This window comes from Lepisma saccharinum, chromosome 24, assembly GCF_977018435.1.
Source record: "Lepisma saccharinum chromosome 24, izLepSacc3.1, whole genome shotgun sequence".
NCBI classification, from domain to species: Eukaryota; Metazoa; Arthropoda; class Insecta; order Zygentoma; family Lepismatidae; genus Lepisma; species Lepisma saccharinum.
This window is the reverse complement of record NC_139252.1, coordinates 45,345,051-45,366,810: the sequence shown is the minus strand read 5'-3', so window position 1 is coordinate 45,366,810 and position 21,760 is coordinate 45,345,051. Positions and strand designations below refer to the sequence as shown.

The following is a 21,760-nucleotide window of genomic DNA, read 5'->3' as shown; positions in this document are numbered from 1 at the left end:
AATCGTAATTAGTGTTGTTTCCATACAGTAAAACGTCGAATTTATGTTTTTCAGAGGACCAAGCTGAAAAAACTTAAAATGCACGAAAATGTAAAACCTAGGAAAATTTATTAACATTTTACTATGTTGGGACCATCAAGATTGAATGTTTAATCTGGGAACGTAAAATCGGGGTTCCAGTGTATATCGGAAATGTAGATTCTAGACTAGCTAGACTATCTGAAAAACCTGAAACCCAGAGATTAATAATAATAATAATAATAATAATAAAGGAAGAGAGAGAGACTGAAAATCAATTAGCAAATGTACATAAAATTGTTCATTTCAGAGAAATGAGTTCATTCAGAATGTTTGCATTTCTCCAAGAGTGTGGCTTTCTTTCACAGTGGAGCAAAGGAACACAAGCAGGTAGCATTCTGGTTGCTTATACATGTGCTTTACACAAAGCTTGTCACATCTCTTCTTTCAAAGCTAACTTGTTGATGACATGAAAAATGAAACTTGTTAAAGATTATAGTAATTTGATAATACTGTCATTGTCACTGATGTTAATTGGGGATGAGCTGGATTCGTTGATTCCAGTGGTATTGGTATTAGAAAGTATTAGTTGAATTTATTTACATATACCAGCCAACAATCTTTAAGTGTTTTAGTATTTCTTGGGGTCCGAAAAAAAATATTGTGCAGCACTTTCACAGTATAATTATCATAGAAATAATGCAATATGTGAAGTTTATTTTTATTTCTACCAGTTTTGTGTGAAAAACTGGATTTTGTGATTACATAACATGTATTTAAATATCCTGATCTAATTCTTGAATATTTTAAATTGAAACTCTTGGTAACTTGATGCATAATTGGAGTGGAATACTTATGCACAATATTTTGAACAACTTTAATTATTACAATTTTTAAACATCGGTATCAATAGCAGTGGGAATCAGTACAAGATCAGCATCAGAATGAGTGTTGGTTCAAAGTGGTGCCAGCTCATCACTAGTGCTAATGACACGATCAACATCTAAAACAAGGAATTGTGACATCAGATTTGTAAACAACTTTTGAAAAACATCATTTATTGACTTCATTTTCCATGTCAGATCAAATGCAAATCAATATCAATCAGTACAACTTATTAAAAAATAACCAGTGATTACTTTTACATATTTACATGAAATAATACAGTGTAAGCCAAAAGCCACTGTGCACCTGACACACTGTTATAAGAAATGATAAAAAAGAAATCCACAATGTGTATTTAACTGTGCATCTACATCCAATATTCCTAATGGAGAATGTCTAAGTTTTGGGTCATCTGACCTTGAGTGAAGCAATCAGTACTTCCATGAGTCATCTGACCTTCAGTGAAGCAATCAGTATTTCCATGGGTCATCTGACATTCAGTGCAGCAATCAGTATTTCCATGGGTCATCTGACCTTCAGTGAAGCAAACAGTATTTTGATGGGTCACCTGATCTTCAGTGAAGCAATCAGTATTTCCAGCACCTTGCATCTAGCTGTGAACGAATCAATCAGCAGTGAGATGCCACAGTGACTGAGCATGTGTCACATGCTGGAGGTGAATACATGGACAATATAGGAGGAAAATTTCCCAAAATACTGAAGCTCCTCATCACAATGCAGTGAGGCAGTAAATTGGAAAGTTCATAAAACTGAATGAGTGGGGGAATGATCCGAAAAAGCAGTCTGCCATCAGTGTTAACAGAAGAAAAGTTGGAGGATATTTCAATTTGCATCCAAAGGAAATTGGTTTGAAAACAAGCAGACATGTCGTACTACAGCACCAGTAGGAGACACTAAAGAAACAAATGCATCTCTACTTGTACAAAATCAGAACAGTGGATGGACTGAAATACACAGGATGTGTATTCAATATTGCAGATAGTTCACACTTCACGTTTTTTCCTCCGATGAGTTACTGTTCCACTTCTTTGGATATGTGAACAGCCAAAACAGTCGTTTGTAGTTTTCAAATAAACCATATAGGACACATGAAATGCTATTACATGATCTAATACTGAAAACTGTTTACAAGAACAATCTCCATTCTCTGCCAGAACCACAGGAAGCCATCACCACATTTATCATCAGCAACATTTCACCTTTGGAACTGTGAGAACATGACAATATGTGCATATATGTATATACACACAGCATATCTATGCATTTCCAGCACTGTAGTAGGTAAGCTTGTAGTTGTTGTGTGTGTACAGTGACCTTTGGCTATATAGTGATATTGGTTAACAAAACACATGCCTTTATAATACCACATAAAATACCTATTAAATCTATTACCACAATTGAGAAACTGACATATCTTCGACATGTTCATTGTACAAACATTCTTTGTTGAAAAATTAATGATATGCTATGTTTGCACATAACAAATACTAAATAATGGCAATATAGAAAATAATACATATCAGACTTAGAAACTAATAAACTCATACTAATACAAGGTAACAAATAATCAGTCTAACATTGAATACCTATTATAATACAAACAATTAACAAACTGTTAGTAGTACTAGCAGACAGAACTTGTTCTTGATACACAAAATCTTTATGTTCACATTTTTTCTTTCTTTTTAATCTTTGGTTGCAACTTATGCACAGAAATGGAACTTCATGAGAATTTCTACTATACCTAATAAAACATGAATTGAATATAGAAAAATAGTTATGCAATATGTGAAAAAAAATTGACATCCACTGAGATATTTAATCCTCCAAAGTGACATTCTTAAATAAGTATGACATTGACTCCTTGTTGTGAATGCGGCGAATAGCTTCAGAAAGCAGTACGCTGATGTCCACTGTCTTGATTTTGTGGCACTGCATCTTCTGCAACTCATGTGGGATTGTATTCGTAACAACCACCTAGACATAAAAAGAAGAAAATAAGTGCATGTACTTTACGTTTATTGGAATTACATACTAGAAACAGTATTATTGTTTGTTGTTTTGCTTGTCTGTCTGCAGGATTGTACATAAATGTGAAGACATTTGATCACAATGTTGGTTGTCAGTTAAGTACCTTGTGCACATAAATTAGATGTTGGTGGTGCTCTAGTAGTGCCAGAGTGGTCAAGAATTAGCCTTTGGCAAATGTGCTTGAAATATTGTGGAAGCATTCTATATATCAATATAGGAAGCAATAGGTGTATCAGCTAGTTTCAGACTCAGGACTTGTGTGGAAATCTCGACAGGATTTGCAACAAAGCAGCAGCAAGTTCAGGAAACAAATTTTGTTCAGGGTTTTCACACATTCAGCAAAACAAAGTCCCTGATTTGTCTATGTGCTCCAGAAAAATTTAAAATAAATTTCTTAATTATGTCAGAATATTCTTGATATTGAAGAAATTTAAATGCATCTTGTTATAAAAAAAAAATCTGGCCACACCAGGCTACTGTACTGTATCTAAAACTGTTATTAATTTTATAAATTTTTCACAGCCAGGAAGTCAGTGTTATTTACCACATTGCAATTTCATTATTTCAATGTTAAATAATTTAGTACAATTACTATTAACTGTCAGGAACCTAAATGAATGAATTTATATTTCCTGTACATTTGTAAGTAATATTTAAGGAACTGATACATGAATTATTTATTTATTTACTTTACATCATGACCTTTTGTGTCCTAGTTATTACACATTTCAAAAGACCTCAGAGTGATTTTCTTTCCACAGTTCCAGGTTTTGCTGGAACTCAAAAGTTAGCACTCCAAATGGCATCATTGGTAGATTGATTGAAATGTGCATTCTTTGTAAAAGTAAATCTTATTTGAGAAATAATCCAAGTAATATTCAGATTCCATTTGGCACAAGTGTTTTAGGTTTATATATTCTAAAAAATACTTTAAAGCTGGAAAATTTTGGGGAGCTGCATGCTTCTTCCTGTTTGGCTGATAACTAGTCTTTGCTATCATTAGGAAGAAGCAAATAACTTGACAGGGTAAAGTTACCCATGCATATAGCACCGTGCTATGAAGGCACATAAGGGGATGTGAGGGTATGGCTCTCACATTCTCGATCTCGTCCATTTTGGAGGTAATGTGATCAGTACCATGCTCCGGCAATCTTTACCCCCAGGTACCCATTGATTTGAGGCTGGGTGAGCCCCAGAGCCACTTTATACAGCCGTGAATCTTGACAGGGCAATCTCTTCCTAATTTTAACATACTTCTTTTCACACACTTTTATCTGTTTTATACCTTTTATCATAAAATGAACTCATAAAACAACGAGTGAAGCAACAAGTTCGCAAGTAAATGGTGGCAGGGGTGAGCAAAATTAATAGAACTGCTACAAGTACGTTTCACGGAAAAAGTTAGTAATTTGCTTACTATTTATTATACAACCAAATATTTTATTCCCCAAATATGAAAACAATTTTAATCTTGTTCAATACTTCTGAAGAAGTCACATGATGTGGTGAAAGGCTTGAGGTTAATAATACACAGGTACTGTCAAAGTGAGTAACATATATATTAATAAGTTTTGCATCATCTACATAGTTTCTTTTCATCTACTCTCCACAATCTCTCATGGCAGCTTTTCCTTTCCTTTAAATGAACATGAAAATTGCTAACATAAACAAAGGAATGAACATTCCACGTATCCTACCACCTGACAAAACATAGGAAATGTGGCTTCATCAGGAAATAAGACAAGAATAGTCAAAGTTAAAACATGGGGAATCATTTCCACAACTCACCTGGTTGATAGCCTGAGAGAATCTGTTCATGGGGAAGGAAAGTGTTAAAAGGGTTAAGGAAACTGTGCACTGAAATTTTTAATATATCCATATTATGCAAATATTGTAATTTTTTGTGTGATTGTGATCTTGTACATACCACCATGAACTTTTAACAGGTAAGATAATGATAATTCCAACACTCTGCATTAAATTTAGTATTATTATTTTTTAAAAGTTATGTATAGTCCAGCTAACAAAGTATAATCTTACCTCATCAATTGGTGAATCTTCTATAAGCCTTGGTGCATCAGAGGACAGTAACCCATGTGTTGCAAGGACGTATATCTTGTAGGCGCCTCTCTCCTTCAGAACTTCTGCTGCTGCCACGAACGATTGGACATCATCCACCATGTCATCCTACAGAAGAGATTTTTTCCACTATCAAAATTTAAAAGCAACATAAATTTCCAGTAAATGTAGGTTAGGTTATGTTTTTGTTATTAAGTATTATATTTATTAAGGACGAGCTAACTTCACTCAGTACTACAAAAGGTTTCTCGCATGAGTTACAGCTCCTGAGTGACGGTAGGTGCACATTCGATCTCCTGCCAGAATCCCATCACTTTGCTCAGTAATGCAAAGTTCTGATAGAATGTGGAAAATCACAGGAAATATCTATTTTGCACATGGTTTCATGTAGCTGTTGAAATTATTTCATGTAGAACACACAACATATACAGGGTGATTCATAATTCCTTCCGGAGTTTCGAACATTTACAATACAAGAACTATAGCACATGCAGCAAAAATAAGTATATCCAGCATATCAAGATCAATACCAACGACTGCATGCATGATCCGTTCTTGCAGTTGTGTTAAATCACATGGCAAAGGGGGCACGAACACACATTCCTTGATGTAAGAAACAATGGCATGGAGTTATGTCACGTGGACTACTCAATCATGGAAATGTGAGGGAAAACATTGTTGAAAAACTAAGTTGTCGCCATCTTCCTGTAATTGTGGCACTAGCCACTGTTGCAGCATATCTAGATACACTAGACCTGTAACAGTTGGCTCTGCAAAGCAAAATGGTCCATACACTTTGACGAAGAAACAGCACAAAACACATTGACTTTAGGGAAATCACAATCACGGATGTGTTGCACCACAACATGAGGGTTTTCCATGATCCAAATGGAATTGTGATGGTTCACTTTTCCAGACAGATGAAACATGGCCTCGTCACAATCGAATTAACATTTAGTGAATTCTAAGATGCAGAACGCTTTGTATTCTCCAGTGTATGTCATGTTTGCGATCCTAGTGGCTAAATGAACAATTATATACTCGGGTCTATTACGAGAGGTTATTTATGTAAAAATATGCTATGTGTGTTATAGTTCTTGCACTATAAATGTTTGAAATCATGGAGGAAACTGAGGGAGGGGGGGGGGGTAGAATTTTGGAAAACATGCACATTATACACATGTAAATGATTGAGTTTATTTTACTATGCTTTTCTGTCACTTTTGGCCAATTGCGAAGATGGGCATGAATGGTGATAAGATGAAATGATGAAGGGACAACAAAACACTGGTGTTTGTTTGAGTTGATGTTTAAGTCAACTTTATGCACAGTAAGGCTAATCGGGACTGGTCCTACAGTTTAAAGTGGGATCCAAACCACTATGAGCCTCCACCGGGTATCGAACCCAGGATCCTTTGATTACAAGGCAACCACCATTGTGCCATGAGGGAGGCCTAAGAAAACATGAGCACTACAGAGAATTATACTGGCTGTGAGTCCAGATGGCAGAGCCTCATTAGCGTAGAAGTGAGGAAGACTTTTGGGTTCCTTCAGCAAAGGTTACCCTTATGCACAGGAGGTCAACACGGCACATTTTATTTTGTAAGCCTAAAACTAACAGATATATTAAATTCTCATGGTATTCTCACGGAATACATTGAAATTCGCAAAAAAGGCCACAATTCATAAAAGGTAAAAAAAGGTAAAGTGCTCCCCTGTGCTTAGCCATGAAGGCGTATAGGGGGTGTGGGGGTAACGCCCCACACTTTCTTGATCCGGTCATGAGTGGGGGTGATGTGATCAGCATCACGCTCCTGACCACCTTTACCCCCCCAGGGTTTCCCCCAGGTACCCATGTTATTCGACGCTGGGTGGGCGCCGGGGCCGCTTCCAATGTTAGAAAAGTTCCCGGATTTGAACCCATTTTATGTTAAATTCATGTTATTGTGGAATTTCGAATGTATGAAAAGTGTGTTTAGAACATGTCACTACAGATAAATAAACTTATTTTTTCAACAATTAACAGTTTTCGGTGATATCGTGCTTGCAAAAAAATCAAGTTCCTTATTTATAAGCCTATCTTTCTTATCTTCTCTTTCACAACATACACGTATCAATTATTTTTACCACCTTACATTATCAAATGCTTTTTCCAGACCAACGAAGGCCCCCCACCCTACTCTCCTCAAAGAAGGAGAAAGGAAACACTCACCGGACAGTGGAAAAATTTAGAATTTTCGCTAACTTAGTAGCATCTTCGATGTGAGAAAAAAGAGACGGAACCGCAAGTTGGGGCCCTCCAAAGTTGCCACATCCTCATCGAAGAAGAAGCGGTGCGTATAATGAAAAAAACACTGTTTCATCACCAGGCTCATCGAAAACTGTGAGTGGGTTGGGAGGGTGGGGTCAGGTGGGGATGTTACTGGGTGGCCTTGTTCAGGCCACATGGAGTGGTTGCACTCATGGCCAATATATAGGCCCTCTCCCATCTTCTGCGAACAGAGGTGTTGGATGAGCCTGGTGACAAAACAGTGTTTTTTCATTCTACGCATTGCTTCTTCTTCGATGGGGACCTGGCAACTGTGCAGCCCCACCCCCACTTTCTTTTCCGTCTCTTTCTTCTCACACCGAAGATGCTAATAAGTTAGCGAAAATTCTGAAATTTTCCACTGTCCGGTGCGTGTTTCCTTTCTCCTTCTTTGATATATATAGTATATACACAAACAGGGTTTCTCGTAAGTAATAGTGCACACTGGCATAAACATGGGTCTGCAAACGAGCCGTTTTTGAGATAATCGTGAATGAGTGATTACAAGCCACCATTGACTTCATTGTTTGTAAATGTCATCGTAGTTGGTAAAATACTAATAATACAGTAAGAAAAGTGACTTCCAAAGTACGATTAGACTGTATACTGATTGTATCCATCCTGTTCGATTACAATGCCACCTCTCAGAAATCTTCTGTTTTGTAAACAAAGAGCAAACCTCGGAACCGTAAGGAGTAAAGCATTTGGTGTTTACAAAATGCAATCAGTGACGGTTTGAAACCATACATTTGCACACATTATTAGCATTTTACCAACTAGGATGATGTTTACAAACAATGAAGTCAGTGGCAGCTTGTAATCACACATTCGCGATTATCTGGAAAACGGCTTGTTTGTAGACCCATGTTTACTGAGACTTTTTTGCTTCTATTATCGAGTACTTTCACCTGTGTCAGTTTGCGCTATTACTTTTGAGACATCCTGTATATCTATCTCCTCTCATCATTCTGGAAATCTTCTTTCCAGTATTGCTATTCATACTATTGCATTCTTAGTCACTTCTAAAGCCAAAACAATCATATGCTACATTTTCGGCAATCTTGTTTGCAAGTCTTAACAATTTCTTGGAAGCATGACATGATGGTTTCCACACTTTTTAGAACCTTTCTTCTTCTGTTTTGGCATCATTATTGACTAAAAAATTCTGAGGCCACTCCACATTATTAGTCAGTTTTTATAGGGACCATGAAGATAATGTGAAATCCAGGAATGTACAGGTTTCACTGTACAGTGGAACATCGATTTTACGTTTTTCAGGGGATCAAGCTGAAAATACTAAAAAAGAAGGAAAATGTAAAATCTGGGAACGTAAAATAGGGGTTTCACTGCATTTTATTCCTTCTTCATTTGAGCATTTCAACATTTGGATGAAATTCTGTCATCTCTCATTGCTTTACCAGTATTCACTGCATCTAACACCACTCATACTTCTTCAATACAACTTAATTTCCATCCACCTTTTCCATATCATTGTTTGTTATATTATACAGTTGACATATTTTTAGGCCCCTTTAATTCAAAATTAACAATGTGTTGCTGTATATAGGCACACGTGAACAGGAACTTGATATTTGTGGGCATCTTAACTATTGAAACGTGTAGCAAATACTTACCACCATTATGGCTATGCGTCCACCAACATCACCAACAACATTTATGGGTGGTTTTTCTTTGGCTGGATGGGCCGGAACCCCTACACCAACATCCATTGTCCTGGAGCGAGGTAGTGTGGGAGGGGAGTATCGTCCATCCACCATGTCTGACTCTGCTTCTTTCTGCTCACCATGGATCACAGCTATGCCCAACCTTAGCCTCTCGGCATATGAAGTGGCCTTCTTTGCTGAACCAGGATTGCGGGCGACTATTACAGCATTCCTGTAATCTGGAATCTAAAAAGTAAGACAATTTCTCTCTCAGGAATATTGCTTCCAAACAAGGGTGTCACCAGATTTTTATACGCAAGGTCAACTAGTTTATACAAAATTCAACCAAATTTCATTATAAAACAATGATGATAAACTACTGATTTTTCTTATTACCACAATTACTTTATCTTTGGAAGACTTCTACTTGATATAAAAAATAAGTGAACATCTGGAACAACTGTGTCTATTTTTCACATTCCACACGCTCAATATATTGAAAAGCATAGTTATCCTATTTATTTACTTTTCAATGCATTCAAGAAGTCTCATATAAAGATTTTCAAGAAATTCAAGGCCACAAAAATATGTTTTTTCTATTTCTTCAACTTGTGTCTAGGGGGTGGGGTGGCAAGTACCAGGATAAACGTACCAATAATAATGACATTATTATGACTATCATTATTATTAGCAGTAGTTATGTTAGTGTCAAAGATGTTATCATCCTCGTAAATTACACAAAAAGGGGGGGTAGAAGTCGGTGTTAAAGCATTGTGTTGGAACAAACGATTTTAAACATTTAAAAAAACATTCAATTTCACATTAATTAATCATGGAAAACATGTACACAAACTGTATTTTTGAATGGCAGAAAATGCATGATAAATGCATTCCGAATATTTTTCTTATTGTACAAATAACATGCATGTGCAACATATGTTACACATATTTAAAACAGAGTGATGTAAAATAAGAAAACTGATGCTAACGCTAAATTATGTACGTATTCAAAGTTTCTTTAATACATATATATATACATATACAGCATATAGGTCCATTATTTATATTCATTACATAATCAATTCATCCACCTCATAACAAACCAACAGCAAAAATTATATAAATTCTCTCTCTTTCTCCTTCCAACAATTGTTCATGCATTTAAGACAAAATCCATTATAAGAGAAGTCTTATTTCTCTCTCTGGTAATTTACAATGTATTAAAGAAAACAATCATACTGCGAGTGAAGCGAACGAGAATATTTTTAATTGATTCGTTTTGCAAACTGAAAACAATATTGATTTAATAGGGTGCAAATAATTTCACGAGGTGCCATGGCATTCGCTCTTTTACAACTTTTATCAATTAGATTGTTCGGTGGCCAGGGCCGACTCCCGCCACTCCCTAGCTACAGCTCTGAACTTGACAAGACTAAGAAAAGCAGGCATTGCGAGCGAGAAAATTTTAAGAAATGTATTTTTATTTGCATAAAATTTGAAATCGAGGGATAATTGCCCCTCTTTGCCCTCTGCAGGTGGCCTTGGCCATCAATGTTTGCCCCCTTGCCCTTCTTAGAATTGATTTCCATTCAAGGTTGAGGGGGGGAGCCCCCTGCCCCACTGACATGCGCACACAAATATTGTAACAATATGAAGGGTCTGTGTCATTCCAATGTATCCCAAAATTCTAATTTAATTAAACGGTATATTTAAAACATTTAATTTGATGTCCTTAGTTTGTATTTGCCATTCCACATACTCAGACTCGAAATACATCTACACACATAACAGTTGGGCTGAAAAGTTCGTAGGCTAACATAGTAAAAAATATTTTTTTGACAAAATTCGATTTTATTATTCAATATAGTTGCCTTAGAGGGTGATACGACGATTATAGCGGTCATACAATTTTTCGATGCCATTTTTATAGTACGATTTCTCTTTAGCCTCAAAATAGGCCTCAGTTTCGGCGATTACCTCTTCATCAGTGCTAAATTTCTTTCCAGCAAGCATTCTTTTAAGGTCTGCAAACAGGAAAAAGTCACTGGGGGCCAGATCTGGAGAATATGGTGGATGGGGAAGCAATTTTATTACGGTTGAATATCGCTAAACATTGCTCCGAATCATCAAAATGTTGTTGCTTTTGATCGATTGTGAGCACGCGCGGCACCCATTTTGCACACAGCTTTCGAATGTTCAAATATTCATGCACAATATGTCCAACACGTTCCTTTGATATTTTTCAAGTCTCAGCTATCTCGATCAACTTCACTTTACGATCATTTAAAATTATTTTGTGGACTTTTTTGATGTTTTCGTCGGTAACAGCCTCTTTGGGGCGTCCACTGCGTGCATCGTCTTCGATGCTCATTTCGCCTTGTTTAAATTTAGCAAACCACTTCTCAACGGTTGATTTTCCTGGTGCAGAGTAAGAATTTCAAACTTAAATCTACCTAATTATCTTCGAGAAATCTTATCTGGCACTAATCTTCCGTCTGTCAGATTGCTCTACAAAGGACAGTAACAAAGTTAACAGATCAAGAAAATTCTGTTTTATTTTTCACATAACATTATTTTCCTACTGAGGTGAGTACTGCAATTTTCTCTTTCTTATCATAAAATTCTATGATTCAATCTTCCAGATGAACATAACCGGACATTTCTATCACCAACGGTTGCCAAGTTATTTCTTATTGGTATATTTTCATCCGGACACACTTTATATTTACATGAACTTCATTTCTGTTATTAGCTATCAAAGCAATAAGCTTTTAGACCTTTCTTGTTCTAATTTGATGCCAATTTTAAGAAGTTGACAGAAGTGATTAATCCTCCTTCGGTTTGTTGGCATGGCATGGTAAGTTGACATACCAATAATTGTAAAATAAAAGATCAGTCCTATTTACATCTTAAAATTTTTATCTAATATTCTTAAACATAAAATTGAAAATTAAAGCTTCAAATTTCAAATGTTTTAACAAATACTACTACTACAATAATAACAGTACTTATAATAGCTTCTCAAATAAAATTTAGTTATAATATTCTTAGCACATTGTATAAAACATTACAGCAGCACATTAAAACATGAGTGTTATATAACTATAATATGCATGAATTCCCCATGGTACACCATTGCCTAGACAACACTGAATCCCAAGACTACGATACCAAACCATAATTCAGAAGATAGATATATATATATACAGTCAACTCTCAATTCTACGACCCCGGGTATAACAACCCTCTCGAAGTAACGACCCTTTTTCCGGGAACCGTGAAAAATTTGGAAAAAAAGTTGAAAAATTGAAGGAAATCGGCCGATTAATGCGTTTTTTTTTTCCTCCACTCATTCCCTTTATGAGCACTCTACCGCTCACAATTGGGTCTGAACTAAAATAGACACCACCACACCATGCTTGAGTGATATCCAATAGCACTCGACCTCTGCCCTCCCCTCCCTCAAGCTCAAGCGCACCAATGTTACCCCGCACCCGACGGCCGCTACCCAATGCGCCAGGCTTGCTCTTGGATACGCGAGAAGAGAAGATTGAATGTGCTTGGATGTTATTTTAAATCGACTTGACTTGTTTCCTTGTCCTAAGAGCTGCTGAAAACTCTCGGGGGAGCAGTCTTTGCCAATGTGTATGGCAGGTCAAGCTCTTTCATCGATAAATACACCACCTCGAGAGATAAGATCGCAGGATTGTTTGAAAATACAGATGCGTGACACCTGGAAGTCTGGCCCATCTGTCCATCTCTAACCTAGAGTTCATCAGGTTCCCGTGAGTGAGTGAGCAACTCTCGGCCTTGTAGCCGACAACTTCCGGTAACTGCTTTCATTCAAAACGTATTCTTTGTTCCCTGCAACACTCCATAAAAAAAGCAAAACTGTTAGAGATAATCAAAACCACATAGGCGAACTAAAGATCGTCAACCCGCTTAATGCGTTGTCATCCAGGTTTCCACAAAAGTTTACTTCGATCTTACGTGCATCATAACTCCCGTTTCCCACTTCATACGTTTTCCTAATTGTGTCGATGTCGTAATATCTGCCAAAAAAAAGTGTTCCGCACTGACTTCTCCCTTTTTTCCTGTCAGCAAACGGGGGGAAGGGGGGGCAATGCCGATTGTTTCAGCCACGATTTTCTTGCTCGTGTGTGCACAGGGGCTGATTACTGGCAAGGGTGGAAAAGGACCCACCCCTCTTCCTTTCCTTTGACGTCTAAAATGGGGCAACCAGTTCTGGATATATTCTTGAAAACGAACAAAAACCATAGAACAAGTAAAAGAAAAGTGACCCTCCCCCCTCCCTTTCCCCAGCTCATTCTCCGCCACTGGTGTGCACAGCAATGTTGATAATTGCAGAATTCAGGTCCCTTTTTTTTTATTTTAAATGCTGTTGTCTGCATAGGAAATATTGCCGGTGTTATTGTCTGTTGCATGGTAAAATGTCATTTCTTTCTTCTTTACACTGCTGTTAAAAGTTCCGTCTTCGACAGTTGCGTTATCTTTAAAATGCTGGGATTTTTCTCTTGTGACACCTGTTGTTCGAACTTCCAGCCGGTCTCCTTGTTTTTACGATGCAGCTGGCACCAGTGTTTTGTCTAAGTCTTGCTTGCCGATAACAGCGTTGACTCATCCAGCGTGAAGGAAAAAGTTATTGTTTTGATTTGACGATAAGGAAATTCAAACTCCAGAAAGGAAAACAAGAGTTAAAATAACTTCATGTTCTGCGCCTTCTGATAAGCAAATCTGTAAATTTAATTTGCATCCGCTTTTCTTCAGAACTATTCATGTGGGGAAAAAAAAGTATTCAATGTAGGAATGGTCGCTGAGACCGATTAAAAAGACATTATTCAAGGGGAAAACGTTTGGAGGGGTGGGTGTTTGACATCGAGAATACTCCTAAATCCAACATTAAATTGCCGATTAACGTGAGAGTAAATAATGATCTACCATTTTGTTGGAGAGGTGGGTGTTTGACATCGAGAATACTCCTAAATCCAACATTAAATCGCCAATTAAAGTGAGAGTAAATAACGATCTACCATTTTGATATGTGAAAATGCGCAGTTTCATAAAGCTTGTTTTCAGTTCATTTTATACTGATCGGCTAATCGGGACTAAATATACAGTTTCAAGTGAAATTCAATTCCAAACCCGAAAGATTATCGACTGCAACGTTTAATGACGTGTTCTAGAATATGAATTGGGTGAAAACAGATCGCAAGTTGCACGCTTCCTTTTTCACGTTGGATTACAATGCAAGTCAAGGAAGGAGTTTGGACTGCTCCCTTAAATGGGGGAGGAGGGTGAATGAAGTTGGTTGAAGCAAAGAAAAGTTACTTTTTTTTTACGATGTATTTTACACAGTCGAACCAGAACGAAAATTACAGCCCTGCCTTTATTTTTTTTTTTGTCTGGTGCGTAGAGAGGTTGTGTTGTTTCTCCCGAGAGATCTAATCTTACCAGTTAATCTTGTAACAGACAATGCTCCAGTAGACCCGTATAAAATCCAACATTCATTCTGCCCGATTATCTCCCGACTTTTGCTGGCGCCAGTCTGACTGGTGTCAAGATTCTTCGAGTTTTCGCTTGCAATAAGCGAGAGATTGTTTTCCTTTCCATTGGTCTCAGTGCCAACTGGTTTCTCATGAACTAGAATTGTAAGAATTTCCTGGAAAAGCAACGACTGTGCACAATTGAAAGAAAGTAACATTATTTTAAATTATTTTTTTTGTGGAAACGTTTTCATGTTCTATTTTCCTTCTCACAACATGCATCCTGTGCATAACAGGTTGTATAACTACCAGGATAAATGGTGTTACCATTTCCTAGGCATCTTTGTGTCAGTTTGAGCTCCGTTTAAGCTGAAAATTGGTGCAAATTCCAATAACGACCCTTTTCCCGGGAACTGTGAAATGTCGTTGAATCGAGAGTTGATTGTGTGTGTGTGTATATATATATATATATACTTTGTCAGATATATTTCAATATTACAACAAACTCCTATCCAGAGCCTTCAACCCCACCCCTCTTCACACACACACACATTTTCAACATAATAATCTATCAATCCTATTATAACAAAAATTATTTCTGATGTTATTCATGACTTTATTTCAATAGACTGGGATAGAAATTAGTAAAATTTTGCACCAATGAAGCTCAGTGAAAAATTTAGTGAAAATCTTCTGACCAAGTTGTAAAATTTTGCATATTGTAGGTTTTGGAATTTCCGAATATTTTCTTTTCAATACATCCTAATGTATACATCCATTTTCCACAAGCATCATATACAAATATCAAACAGTAGAACTGATTTTATGGTACAGATTATATAGTTTCCACCTTTCAAAGAAACATAATGTTATAAAAAATAACAAAAGTTTAATTTTCCTGCATTTTTCAATTCGGTTCCCTGAAAAATATAAAACCAATATTCCACTATATATTTAGTTACTGTTGTTTGGATGAGTTCTTATGTATGAGTATGACAATTTACATTAAATGAAAGGGGCTCCCTGATCAAGGGTTCCCACATTCAATTCCAGGTGGTAGCATATTGCACAGTGGCCCAGATCCCACTTTAAACTGTAGATCCAGTCCCAATTAGCATATCTGAGCATAAAGTGTACTTAAAACAAACTTTGACATTGATATCCAATTGAAGGATGCCAATAAATCCCAAATAATTTCCAGATGATTTTCCCAGTCATTCGACACCCTGAGGAACATAAATGAATAGACAATTTTGCATTCTAATACTTACACATTCCTGAATGTACTGAAGCAGAAAGGGAGATGCTCGCAAGTTGTCGACAGGACAATCAAAGAACCCCTGAATTTCCTTCTGGTGAAGATCCATGGTGATCACATGGGTGAGACCGGACTTACACATCATTTTGGCAAGAAGCTTCGTCACAATGCAGCCTCGTTTCCTCATTTTGCCTGTAAAGTGGAAAATAGCTAGATTAATAAGACTAAGACCCAATATAAAAATATATTTTCACATACAACAGATTTTTCATATGCAAAAAAGTAAAAAAATAAAGTGCTTCCCTGTGCTTTGTACCACGCCATGAAGGTGTATAGGAGGTGTGGAGTTAGGGCCCCACACTTTCTTGATCACGGGCGAAGATGGGGGTGATGTGATCAGCACCACACCTTAGGTTGCCTTTACCCCCCTCCCCAGAGTTTCCTCCAGGTACCTACTTTATACGACGCTGTGTGGGCACCGGATCCACTTGAACAGGTGGAAAACATCCCGGTTCTCCCCCACCAGGAGTCAGACACCCTAACGACTGAGACAACACAAATTTATTACTGACAAAGTAGTAAAAAACTTCCAATTATTAATAGTAATTTCATTTTTTGTTACTTTTTAATCACTCTTCAACCTCTCTAGGTTAATCAGAACAATAAGAATAAATGATAAATTGATGAAATACATGAATAAACACAATGAAACATCAATGTCTTACCAAGAATCTGAATTTAAAAACCTTAGCTTCAGAGCACATTAAGATAAGCACTTGGCAACTAGGGCTAATTCTAATTTCTCAATAAGCTTGCATTCTGTGAAATTTTATTACTTACATTGTTTACTATATGGCAGATATGGAATAACACCCACTATGTTCTTTGCTGAAGATGTTTTGCATGCATATGCCATAATAAGAAGTTCCATGATGTTATTGTTTACATCCCTGAAACAATAAACGATCACAATTAATAGCTGAAAAGCAAGAGACAGTCATATTACAAATGTCACATATCTACATTGTAAGACAAGGGGTGGTCAAATGAAAAGACACCTTTCAAAGAAATCAAATGGAGGCTCGCTACTTTGACCAAGATGACCCACTACCACTGGAATTTCTCCTCAAAGCAGAGATTATTAACACAACATCATAGCATAACATAGTGTTGTCCGAGAAAAGCCATCAAGAACAAATGCTGTGGAAAGGTTCGCAATGGAATCATTCATTTGCATGACAATGCCTGTCCTCACGTGTCAAAGGATACTGCAGGATGTTTCCTGCAACAGTTGCACTGAGAAATGCTTGGAAACCCCCCCCCCCAATTTTTTCCACATTTCGGTCCTTGTGACCCATCTTTGATCCCCTGAGAAGGTGCAACAGTTCCATTCCAAGAACAAGGGCTTCTTTCAATAAGTCATTCATTGCCTCACTCGGTGTGGCAAATGTTATAATACCTACGGTGTGCATGTGAAAATATATTTCAAAATACACTTTGTCCACTAAAAGATATTGGGCATTTACCCCCAACCCCAGTAAAGAAGAGAGACATTACGGGAAGCTAGTTTCCAAAGCGTTTTATCACCTCTTCAACTAGAAGTCCACTTTTTGCTCAGATAGGTTACTTGAAACTGGACCTACACTTAGAGATTTCTGCATTGTCTCTCCACTGGAAACTGAACCTGGGACTCCTTGATTGCAAGAATTAGTCAATATGTTACTGTGGTAGCAGATGTAATGAGAGACATTGCCATATTTGAACATGCATTACTTGTATATACATACTGTTTGCATTACATAATTATTTCTCTTGTTATTTCACATGCTCCCTTAATCATACATTCATTCTTGTTTAATGTGCTTGTAAGAATCGTAAGCTACAAGAGAAATGATATTTTCATATGTTCAATCTTTATACAACTTCATTCAAATCTGCTATTTTATCTTGAAAATGTAACATGGAAAAAGCCTTTTCCTAGTTTTACCTGTAGAAATCATTGAATTATAAATCAAGAGAAATTTAGGTGTGCTTATAGCTTGGATATTACATTTCCTTTCATATGAGCTTTACCTTATCAACTAAATAATGTCTTTTATTTTTTTTTTTTTTTTTAAAAAAAACAACTTTTTTTCACTAAAAATGCTTACTTACGTTTAGTGAGTAGTTCTATATTGGTTGAGCAACGTTTCGGGGTTCTTACCTTCCCCTTCTTCAGGCTTGTGCCAAGTCACTTCCATCTTTTAAACATTGGGAAGAATGTAAAAAGAAAAGCAGAATTGGTTTCCATGTTACGCCAGAGGTTTTCTGGGCCGCTCAGGAAACACGAGACTTCGTGTTGGATATGAAGTAGGCTTTGAAGGAAAGGAGGGGGGAGGGAAGCGGAAATGGAATACGTCGACAACGTCCTGCATTCCGAAGAAAACCAGATACCATTATGAACGACTAGAGGCGAGACATTTAACAGTTTAGGAGCAGACATTTTATTACATCTTCGGGGTTGCTTAATGGGAGGGATACCGACATTGGAAGTTTTTATGAAGGCTTAAACAAGATTTACAAATAATTTTTATGTCCAAATGTACCTTTTAACCTAATCCTTGTTTTAAAATAAGTGATGTGGCATGTAGGATACTAATACAAACAAACCAACATAGAACTACTCGCTAACCGTAAGCAAGCATTTTTAGTGTTTTTTTTAAAAAAATACATTATTTAGTTTACCACAAGTGAGTAATACGCACACGTGCTATTAAATATTCACCTCATCAATACATATATTTTGTTTCCTTTCTTAGAGCCTAATTAACAACCTTCAATGATTACAAGATTAATGTTCTCTCACTAAAAGTGTTTCTGACATATACAAATTCATTACGATTTAAACCAAACCACCTTGGCTGAAGGTAATAAAAATAAAGTATTAAGACATTCATAATATATTGCCAAAGTTCCTTTTGTTTACTTGCAATTTCATCATGCTACACACACAATTTTTACAAGGTCCGATTTCGATTATGTCTTTTAACTTATACTGCATGTTTCCTTGAGAATGATTTTTTAGTTCCATATACTCCCATACAATTCTTTGCTTGCCACCAGCCATTCATTTACTGTCGTCTTATTTATAGATATGACTCGTTGCATGCAAGCCAAAACCTTCTCGGCAAAACACTGTTTTTCATCTTCTGATGCAAACGGGGAATGCTTTCGTGGTTAGGTTAGGTTTGTTAGGTTTAAATCTCTTAGCATAAATAAACAACTGAGAAAGTGCTTGACTTACGTGTGATAAGTGAGACCACAGGAACAAGTATATGACGGTATTAGTCTGTGGAATGCCTCATCAGTGCAAAACGGGGATGTAGGAAGATGTACAAAGTACTTCTTACATCTTCTTTTTTATTATAAACTGAACTGTGCTAATTACTTTCACAATCATTCCTACTAATCTATGGTACTTCCTCTTTTATCTATGAATGAAGAAAGCAATTGCCCATGGGAAGCGCGGTTGCTTCAGTAACATAATTTTGAAGTTTCGTCGACCATGAATACCTGTTGCCAGAAATCCAAACAGTGCTAATTACATTCAGGAAGGCTCAAATTTAGAGTGACCATCATTGCCAGAATTCTATGATAATTAGTCTTTATCCTAGGACTGTTTAAAAAAAGTCATGGTAACAGTTCCGTATATCGGGAACATGTTAAAATTGGATATTTTGCGTTTCGCATGGTTCGTAATTACCAATTGTGTATTGCAGAACATAGTTCAAGGTGCCATTATGCTTTTACACGATAACAAACACAATTTCTCACATAGAGTGATTTTTTTTATTCCTTTCTTCGCTTCCTTAACACACAATATGGTGGCCACATCTTGACTCACGTTGTGGTTATGCAGCATTTCCAACCCTCTTCACCAAAAAATATCTACTATCGTGTTTGTCACCGGTGGAAATTGTACATTATGCACAGGTAGCTGATGGATAGCCCCACGAACTATTATGCACGGTAGCTAACGGACAGCCCCACGAACCATTTCCGATAAGGTTAGGTTTGGTTCGGCAAGCATAGTGAATAAAATAAGGGGTTGGAAACACTGACAGGGGCTTACATCATCAAATGTACGCAGCATGCAGTTCAAGTAGCAAAGGCAATGGCAATTGTGCGTCGGTGAGTTATTTATCTTGAAAAATACATGATTTCCTGGTCAATAGATTCCACGATGAAAGAAAATACCTCGACGAACGTTGGAAAGCTTGCAGAAACTCATCTCCGTAAGTAGTTTCTTCTGTAAAATTGAAGAAATGTGTTTCCAATATATGGAACTGTTAAAAAAATCATTAAACAATTGGAACATTACCCAATATATTACTAAAACTAACTAATAATACTCACTTTGTGCCTGTTTGAATAATATAGACATCCTTTCCTCGCACAGAATCTCCAATCTCCACCATTGTTTCTCTGTTTGTTTTGTGATAAACTGAACATCCTCCTGTTTTAACTCCAAGGCGGCTGGAAATAAATTGAAATAAAAAATATCGTACTATTATCGTATGAGGGAAACACCTACGAATCATATTTTTCGGGCTTCTTTACATTGCTAACGTGTTATTTTCAAATGCATATCAATGTCTATTTCTTAGATTTACGAGTACTTACTGTTACTTGGTGTTTCGAATCTGTAACAAATTATGGCCGTGATAGTGTACTGGTTTAGGGGGCGTTCTGAGAGTCTTTTGTCGATTTATGCAGTGTTGCATCCTCGTTCACCGGAAAATATCTACTTTCATGCCCGGATTTGAAATTATGCTAATACGTCGCAAACCATTCACGTTAGCCTCACAGACCATTGACGTTAGCCACACAATCCATTGACGTTAGCCCCACAAACCATTGATGTTAGCCCCAAAAACCATTCACGTTAGCCCCAAAAAGCATTTTCCATAAGGCTAGGTTAAGTTAGGCAAGCATAGTTAAAAAAAAATAATTAAAAATACTCGACACGTCATGTTCTAGTGAAAACACAGCGAGGCTGAAACACTGGCTACGGGGTTGCATCATCTTAACACACGGAATATTGCACTCTCGTGCAGAAAGCAAATTGCGGGAGCAGAAACAGCGTGTCGGACAGAGATTTTCGCAGAAAACAACACGCATTCACATTAAAATGGATCAAATCTACATTCAGGAACTTCCACAACGCTAAAGAAAATGATTTCCGTAAGTACTTTCCCCTGTAAATTTGAAGGAATCCGTTTCCCTCATACGATAATGTTACCAAAAATATTACAAAAGTCACAAATTTTAATGTCAGCAACCTAGAACATCCAATGCCACAACGTACTACGCTGTGCAAACTGGTACTATGAGCAAATTGGCAGCCCAGCAGATGTCTTAACTGAATTTCTGCCCTTCGCGACCAAAGTAAAAAAAAATAAAGAAAAAAAACTGGTCAGGGCGAGCTCAGCGAATCAATTAAAGGACAGTGAAGAAAGTTAACAAACATTTCAAATGTAAAAAACAAATTCAATATAGGTATGGCAAAAGTATTTACAACTATATTCACATCTCACTTCAGAACACTTAACACACAGTAGAAAGTGGAGATTATTATTTACCTTGCAATTAAATTGGCAAGTTCAGGATGAGAATTGCCACCAATAATCATAATATCAGATGATGCAGGGACTTCCATTTTTGGTGGTATAACTTGTAAGAAACTTAAATTACTGCAGCAATTTGTGTAAAATAGTCGAATGAATAAATAATGTGTAATCAAGTAAAGTATATTCCTCGAAATGGAATATGTAATATTATATAAAGATTCCCTTCATGTACCCCTTCATGTACATATTTATCTTCGATATATATAAAATATGAAGCTTCCTTGTGGTACGCACCATGTACGCACAGAATAGCGAAAGTGATGAATCAGCGTTGCCAACCGATCAACATGTAAGAAAGTAAATTAGAATTTAAAAAAGACACA

General features: G+C 36.8%; 1 protein-coding gene across 1 annotated transcript; it reads right to left on the bottom strand.

The window, feature by feature from the left end:
• Positions 1-723: 723 nt before the first annotated feature.
• On the bottom strand, positions 724-21,681 carry LOC145977949 (phosphoribosyl pyrophosphate synthase-associated protein 2). Its single transcript, XM_083110288.1, has 7 exons — positions 21,390-21,681; positions 20,164-20,283; positions 16,609-16,718; positions 15,782-15,960; positions 8,977-9,252; positions 4,996-5,142; positions 724-2,901 (listed from the first exon to the last, which is right to left on the bottom strand). Exons 1-7 carry the CDS (start codon positions 21,464-21,466, stop codon positions 2,743-2,745), a joined length of 1,068 nt encoding a protein of 355 aa, XP_082966414.1. The 5' UTR covers positions 21,467-21,681; the 3' UTR covers positions 724-2,742.
• Positions 21,682-21,760: the final 79 nt, after the last annotated feature.